Source organism: Telopea speciosissima, chromosome 3 (genome assembly GCF_018873765.1).
Source record: "Telopea speciosissima isolate NSW1024214 ecotype Mountain lineage chromosome 3, Tspe_v1, whole genome shotgun sequence".
Lineage (NCBI taxonomy): Eukaryota > Viridiplantae > Streptophyta > Magnoliopsida > Proteales > Proteaceae > Telopea > Telopea speciosissima.
The window spans coordinates 23,187,232-23,196,145 of NC_057918.1; the positions used below are offsets into that span (position 1 = coordinate 23,187,232).

Consider the following 8,914-nt stretch of genomic DNA (forward strand, 5'->3'; position numbering starts at 1 on the left):
GGGATCCTGGCTATGATTATCAAGGTCTACCCATGGGAAGGTATATAATACCAACGACTATTGTGGGCTCCCTACAATAGTTGAGGTTACGTCTGGGGGCGGTTAGGAAAGAACCAAGAATGTCTCCCGAGTTGTTGTCGTAGCACAGACCCGACTTAGGCATTTGTTTGTTAGGTGGAATTAATAATATTAAAATTGAACCCATGCATTTAGGATGCATGCTTGTGTGTGTGTGGTCTATCCTTTACTTGCTGGGCTCAGTGGAGCTCACCCCTGTGGAATTTTCTCTTTTTAGATGATCCTGCAAGTGAATACGTTTGTGGTAGAAAGGATTACTTGGAGAACAGGAATTGATGACTTGGCGTTACCTTTTTATTTTCTTTTGTTTAATACTATCTTTTTTTGTGGATGAATTTCCACTGTTTATATTTTAGAATAGTGGTGTGTTGGCTCAATGGTCGTGAACTTGGGAACATCAAGCTGTTGGAACTTTCAATGTAAATAATATGTATAAAACTTATAGCACTTTACTTTCCTTGCATTCTGATCAATGTAACATATGTTATCTTGAAATTGTGTTGTGCTTATGATGTGTATTTACTGCATCTGGATCCTGATGGTCTTCGAATACATCGGGTATTCGGGTCAGCCATCGAATCCTCCCAAGGGGGTTTCGGGGTGTGACACTACATGTGCCACCATACATGTTTATAGTGAATCCTCACGGTATTCTGTTGCTTTCAATCAGTATTTGGTGTGGAATGGTGGGCCCTGTTCTCTTACTTCAAGTTACTCGCTTGGTCTTCTGGTGTGTGAAGTGGTGCCGGAAAACATTAATAAAGCAAGATGGACGGCGTCAGATGACGAATGATCATAATCAAATCAGTAGTGTCTGAATGAATCTCTACGTAAGTATATGCTCTACTTTTCGTTTATTTTTTTTTTTGGGGGTGGGGGCGTAGAAATTAAAACATTTCGGGTCCTGTTTCATTGTAAGATTTTTCTTGAGAATATGTGTTAGTATTTTAGTTAATATTTCCTTTTTCATTCTAAGAATTTTCGTTCAACAACTCTTTGGGATGCAAAATTGTTATATGGATATTGTCTTGCTAGATTAACCTTGGGTTTCTTAAGGAACCCTAAACGGATTCCATATAGTAAACAAGAACACGATCAAATATTGAATACGGGAGAAACAATGTGTGCCTTGCACCCAAGTATGTTGGAAAAGACTTTGTAGAACTTCATCAGGACACACACAATCAAAACCTTTGGTTTGGATCTTACACAATCTTCTCTCCCATTAGAAACTCCCAAATTCTTGATGGGAAGAACAGAGAATGAGATCAAGATCGAGATTGTAGGGACTATAACTGTGTATTTATAATACAAAACTCTAATCCTTGTCCACCCCCATAATGGAAATTAAAGGACTAGAATAGCCCCCCATTAACCTTAAAGTGGTCTCAAACCGGGTTTTATGCCCATGAACCCACACCAATAGGCTAAGGTATAATTAATTAAGCCCACAAGAAATTTAACATGTCCTTCCTGATTAGTTTTCCTTTTTGATATATCCCCATGCACTTTCATTCTTAAAAGCATCCAGATTTGCCTTCTACCCTGAATTTGGACATCATCGCTGATCGATTGATCAAACTCATCGAAGAAGACAAACTTTTTCTCCTTAGAGTTATGATCACTTGTGTCAGTCAATGAACTCCACTACACATACCAACAATTCTCAATTATGTGGATTTAAACTAAGGCATTTTAATTTGCACACCATATGCCTAGGCATGATGATATCAGGGTACAAATGTGAGTACACATATGAATGTGTATTGATGAAGAATCTATCTGTGTCAATTCCATGTGTTACTATCAGATGTAGGTTTGAAATAGGCATGTGTCACTGAGATCCAGTATCAGAGAAGATCTTGTCACTGCAAAATGTGAACACGCACTTTGGTTACTGACTGAAGTTCTTTGAACCAAAGAGCCACTCAACAAGATTTTCACTGCTCAATTGGGGAACATCAAGTGAGAGATTGTTTGTGGATGGTCGAATGAGAACCAGGAACCTACGTCGTTTTAGAAATGGTTAGCAAAACTTATTTTTATATAAAAAGATAGATTATATGTATGTTTTGATTAAAAATATTTGATCTTGTTTTCCGAATTCCGATAATGTATGTAAGCACTCTGATATAGACATATATTATGGAATGGGGTTTGATACTATTTAAATACATGTCTTAGATTCTATAACGACGATGTTGATTAATGGAGGATTGATATATAATAAAGTGTTATTAGATAAAGGTATTTTGGGAATTTACTAATTAAATAATTGATTTATCTAATTTAATGGATTTGATGTAATTATTTTATTATCTATTAAAATAAAAATAAATAATTATGTATTTCTCTTTTAGATTCTACTTTTTCCCTAATTAGAAGCCGACTACGGTTTTCTAGTCTCCCCTCCTTCTTGGGAATTAAGCTTGGAGCAATTAGTTCAAAAATAAGATTCAAATTTAACAAAAGGAGGACAACAAAAATGAGACAAATTACATCATTTTATTAGAAAATCCTTCGTCTTCTTTAATTCTAACCAAACACCACATGCATGGGTGGAGTATCTATGTCCGTTGAAATTAGATATCCTTAAGAGATTTGAATTTATGTTGAAAAGTGTCATTGCGTGCCACAACCTTCAACAAATCATGGATAAGATTTGCTACTGCATGCTGGCCTTCTGTTGATGAGGATTTGAGATCGACATCTCTAGAACTATTCTGGAGTTATATGTACGTAGTTATTGTTACGTACTTGACTTCAATTCACTTTACTAACTAGGCTTAATTTGAGCCACACATCTAGGGAATGAGAAATAAGTGGTTCTCCTAGATCGACAACTTGACTATCTAGGTGCTGTTTGGAAGGCGTTAAGAGGCATTGCAAATGAGCAGTACCCAGGTACAATACAAAGTGACATACATTCCTCTACCACGTTTAATGAAAAATGGGTTGTGATTATTTTCATTTGCAACCAAACAGCAGGCTTAACTGTTGGGAAATTTAATAATAATGAGAACAACCCCATCGCCCTTTGGGCCTTAATTAAGAGGGGGTTATACAAACTTACACAGGGAGAAAGCATCCGTGAAGAGAGAAGAGGGAGGAAGAGAGCGAGAGAAAATGATTAAAAGACTTTATGAAGCTTCGGTGAGTGGAAGTCTCTCATCTCTGAGTGAACTCATTGAGGAAGACGAGCTCATTCTTGATAGAGTTATGATCACTTCCTTCAATGAGACTCCACTCCACATAGCAGCAATGCTAGGTCATGTTGACTTTGCGAGAGACGCAAACCAAAACTTGCAACTGATTTAGACTCGGAAAGTTACTCACCTCTTCACTTGGCTTCCGCAGATGGGAATCTTGAAATGGTGAAAGAGCTGTTGAAGATCAACTCAAACGTTTGTTGTATTACTGACAGTGATGGGAGAACCCCTCTTCATCTTGCAGCGATCAAAGGCCGGATAGATGTCATGAAAGAGTTGATTCAGGCACGACCTGAGGTCATTCATGTCAGAGCTGATAGTGGAGAAACCATTCTACACTTGTGTGTGAAATACAACCGTTTGGAATCACTGAAACTATTATTGTTGGAATCAGCTACAAGTGACCAAGAGCAGCTACTCAATTCTAAAGATGATGATGACAACACTCCTTTGCATCTCGCTGCAGCTAAGAAACAGACAAAGGTACGTACGAGTTAAAAAAAAAAGACAAGAAGTATTGTTCTCTGTGAAAAATCTCGAAACCCTTACCTTGAAGAAGAATGCCATGGGTGACACTTGGGGGCGGTAATCCAGGTGTTTCTGGTATTACAGAGGCATGGATCTTGGAAATTTAGGGAAAATCGAGGAGAGAATGAAAGAGACAAATTAATGGATATTTCAATTTTGGATGCTGCTTATCGTCAGGGGGGAAGGTTGATATTTTGACAATGTTTGGGGTATCTGTGATATTTGATATATTTATAGAGGCTATCCGTGAAATTTACCCTAAAAATTTTGACCGATTCCAATCCCATCGGGTAACTCTATAAATTGTCTTAACTATTAAGCCCAAGCATACTAAAAACATCATGACTCGTTGGTAACTAGGATTGGCTCGTTACCTCGCCAAGGTTTGAGGAGGGTGAGTCGAGTCAGAAAACCTGATTTTTTAATCCGAATGTCAAAATATTTCTCGGAAATTTTTCAAATCATTTGTAACAGACGTGGTACACAACGGAGACTATCACGGTCTCACGGACGAGAGAGACTCGAGAGTGGAGTGAGACCCGCATTACCTACACCTCAGACCAGTATTTTTTCCTTACCGGCCGTGTCTGCAACTTTGTGCCCGGAAAGTGGAAACAAGTTTCAGTCCTACAAGTTCTCTTTCTCTTGACAAGGTTTCTTCGTCTGAAAGTCCTCAATTACAACGAATTTTAGATCCTGAAATGCCATTTTCACTCTCCCCTCCTTCACGTGATGCGTATTTTGTTTAGAATTCTGAATTTCTTGTTTTTGTTGTTGGGTTTTTGGGCTACATTAATGTACACTTCCTTTATTGGGCCCATAATATAGGTTACCCACTCTAGGTTTAGTCAGGGGTATTTCTTGTAGGGTTTTTGGGCTACATTGTCTCATGAATGCCGCCTCCTCGGCAGCTTGCACCGCTTTGATTAATGCCACTTTTGTCGCTTCCACCGCTGCCTCCACCATCTCCTTTGCCCCTTCCAACGCCTCCTTTGCCGCTATCTTTATAAGACGTTAATTGGAAATCATAGCACAGTGAAGAAAACATGCTTCCTTTGCTTACTATTTATAAAGACAGGTAGCGTTGTAGCTATGCATAACCAAGGGTTTGGATGATACATAAGCTCAGTCTGCATGAAGACGGAAGACGAGGGGCTTGCCTGAGCTCCAATGGTGAATTAATTCCTGGGCCCAAAACTTCATGGTGGGTGACTCTCCCTACCCCTGAAGAACTTGACTTTAACCCCCTGCCCTAATTCCATCTTGAGCCTTATTGGTCCGATTTAAGAGCCTTACACTCGCAACAAACACGAAAGATGCAACTCAAAGATTAACTAACAAATACAAGTTGAAAAAACACTTACTAAGGATCCCTTTCCAAACGGATCTAAAAAAAAACAAGAAAAGAATATGTAATCCACTTTTTCTTGAGAGTTGCTCAATGCTTGCTACATGTTAAGAATTACTGCTCCTATTGATTTTCAATCCGGAACCGAACTCATCATTATTACAATGTTTTGGTCTGATCCATGAATAAATGGTTCTGAATTAATGGGCCCATTAAATCTGAGCAGTAGGCCCATCATTTAGTCCATCAGGTAATCCATACCAAGGGGCATTTCTTTTCTTTCTTTTTTTAAAAAAATCCAATCATAGATGTTTTCCCATCTGTTTTCGAGGCCCTGTTTAGGCCCATAATCTGAATTGAAATAACCATATTCGTTGGCTCTCAATCTGACTTCAAGGCTCATTTCATTTAAAATTATTTTCTTTGAGTATCATTTTAATCTGATTAGATGATAATAACATTCCTGGATTGTATGGAACGTACCATATTGATTTTCAATCTGGCACCGGACCCATCATTATTACATTGTTTTGGTCTGGTCCATGAATAAATGGTTGTTAATTCGTGGGCCCATTAAATTTGAGCATTAGGCCCATAATTGAGAGATGGGACGAGCGGGTAAAATCTGTTATATTGTTTGGGCATGCTTGGATCTATTTTAGATATATGACCTCATTACGGTTTGACAAAAGGGGAGCAGTGGTTTTCAGTGCAAAGTTTACAGACTCGTGCACAAACACGTGGGATTGGTGTACTTCTTTTACAGTCTTAGGTGCATGGTTGGTCACACATTTGGGAATATTAGACGTTTCAGCCAGCATCTTCTCCAAATAACATGTAGGGATCAATAATATTTCAAAACTTCACTTCCAAACTGTGAGGACAAAATACGTGAAAGTATTAACGTGATCTATTAGGAGAGATCACTCCCAAATGGACTCATATACCCATATCTTTGTTCCTATCCTTATCACATACAATAATAGAATTCCAATTTATTTATTTTTTTTTTGTTTTTTTTGTTTTTTGATGAAACAAAGTGTAATTACACAAACCACACACCAATCCCAAAGGTTAACCAACTTTTGGGACCGTGGAATGGCGGATATACACAACACACACCACACACACACACACCCGATGTGGGACTAAACCCACACACCCCTTTTTCAATTGCGCATTATCATATGTGATTAGAGATAGTTTCCTTTTAAGACTATTAGTTAGTTTTATTCTTCCCTCTTTTACTTTGTAATGCTATATCAAAGCCATCTATTGTATATCTCAATTAACGTGAATTTTTTAGGATCGATCTTGGCCTCTTTTCATCTCTAAGAGTCCCACTTTGAGTTCTGCTCGTCTCCTTCATCTCATCATGCCAGACGTCTCTTCTCTCACTGTCGAGCTCACCGGCGACCTTCCTGTTGAAACATCCACCACCTCTCCCTCCCTTGATCCGTCTTCCCTTTATCACCTCCACCACTCTGACAACGCTAGCACCGTCCTTGTTTCTGCACCCCTCAATGGTGACAAGTACTTGACTTGGCGTCACGCTATGCACATGGCCTTATTCGCCAAAAATAAGATGATGTTTGTCGACGGCACTCTTCTCCATCCAACCTCTCCACCTTCTGCCATGCATCCAAGTCTGGGATCGTTGCAAGTTCATGGTACTCTCTTGGATTTTGAATGTCCTTCATTGCACCATTGCCGCCGATAGCGTTATCTACGCTGAGACGGCTTCCTTAGTCTGGCAGGACCTTGAGGAGCGTTTTTCCAGGAGCAATGCACCTCGCGTCTTCCATCTGAAGCGTTCCATTGCTACCTTTCAACAAGGGACTCATTCCCTCTCTGCTTACTTCACGTCTAAAGATCCTATGGGACGAACTTGCCTCATACATCGTCGTTCCCACCTCCTCCATACATCGTCGTTCCCACCTGCTCATGTGGTGCCCCTTTTAATTTCAATTCCTTTTAATTTCAACTCGGCTAATCAACAAGAGGTGTACCATTTTTTTATGGGTCCATCTGACTCTTATGTGCCCATTCGTTCCCAGATCCTCACTATGGATCCATTACCCGACGTCAATCGTACGTATCATCTCCTCCTTCATAAGGCATCAATAATTACAGAACGTTTTGCATGTCCAACCACTGAGCTGTACTTACTCATAAAATGCCCACCGACGTTGATTAGTATATTTACAAATACACTCCCAGCCCCCCTCCATGCCGCAGGTGCATTCATCGGAATCGTAACCAATACCGAATAGGTAAGATTCCGACAAATCATGATCTGGCAATTCATGCGTTTTGTAGACTCACATACCATGAATTTTTATCGTATACAGTTCCTTGACCAGTGCGGTTCCCTAGTGCCTCTCACAAGAGGAGGGTGGACCCCATCCGAGCAAAGTGTTCTATCAGGTGCCCCGGGTGGGTCCCACCCCCTCTTGTGAGAGGCACTAGGGAACCGCACCGGTTAGGGAACCGTATACGATAACGATTCCACATACCACTCAATTATGAAATTACTCAATAGGTAAGATTCCGACAAATCATGTTCTGGCAATTCATGCATGGGCTGGAATGTGAGTTCTATGTTTCTTTGTGCCACACGAGCATGGCGTGGTTGCAAGTGACTTCAATCAATAAGGGCCTGTTTGGTAACACTTCTGTTTCATGTTTCTGGTGTTTTTTTGTGCTATTGGCACAGAAAAATGGAATCTACCGTTTGGATGAACCAGTTTGTTTTTATGTGCCAGTGAAACAGACCGGGTAAAAAAAACAAGAAAAATATAAAATTACGAAACAAGGTTTACCTTGTTTCTTCAGTTTTGAAACGCTTCAAGTGAAACAAAAGGGTGAAAAATTGAATGTGTGCCCGATAATTTCTTGCGACCAGCTCCAGAGTCGCTCTTGCTTGCTCCAACGAGAGGATCTTTATCACCTCCAGTTGGCTGCCCAGCCCAGTTCCCCAGTTCCTCTAACAAAGGGGGGCTGAAATGACCTCTCTACCCATGCCCAAACACTCTACCCAGATGGGGTCCACCCTTAGTTAGTAAGTTCGGGAACGGCAATTGAACAGGAATGGATACATACGGCAATTAAACGGACTAGACGGTAATAATACTTTTCAAAAATCCGGCTTCATAAAACGCATACGGTAATAATACGGTACGCATTTAATACGGGTATAATACGGCATAGACGGCAATAATACTTTTAAAAAAACGGACATATATTCATTATATAACATGCATTCATCATCTAATAAACAAAATAATATCATGATTTTATGAACTAAAATAAACACAATACTATAATATGCTATATAACATCTCTAAGATTATCATTTAACATACCAAAATATCAATAATCTATAAGAAATGAATGTAGATTGTCTGAAAATGAGATGAGCAAGTTGATTACCTTATCATTAAATCATTCTTCCAACATTACATTTCTTTCTATCTACAATGAGATAATCATATATTTTTAACCAGATGTGTTCTTGTGAAGGAAGATGAGTTCCCACTAATTAACCAACACAAGACAAGAGGGAAAGTTCCAGATATAGATCTCCACTGTACACATTAGCTACAAGAGACAGAAAAACAAGAATAAAATAGAATAGAGATTGAGCTGTTCTCGCCAATATCACACCAGATTCATTTGCTTCACTACCACCATCAAAGTTCAAAGACCAGAGAAACAAGAGGAGAGTACAAGACTTAAGTGCCGCTTTGTT

The 8,914-nt window shown here is 39.4% G+C and overlaps 1 protein-coding gene across 1 annotated transcript in view; it reads left to right on the plus strand.

Annotated features, from left to right (window-relative positions):
* The window catches only part of LOC122654982 (ankyrin repeat-containing protein At2g01680-like), a 31,084-nt gene extending 23,139 nt beyond the window's left edge, over positions 1 to 7,945 (plus strand). The window contains exons 4-5 of the mRNA XM_043849236.1: positions 3,397 to 3,770; positions 7,880 to 7,945. Of these exons, the coding sequence (XP_043705171.1) occupies positions 3,397 to 3,770; positions 7,880 to 7,945 (440 nt within the window). The remainder of the gene's footprint in view (positions 1 to 3,396; positions 3,771 to 7,879) is intronic.
* The last annotated feature ends 969 nt before the right edge of the window (positions 7,946 to 8,914 follow it).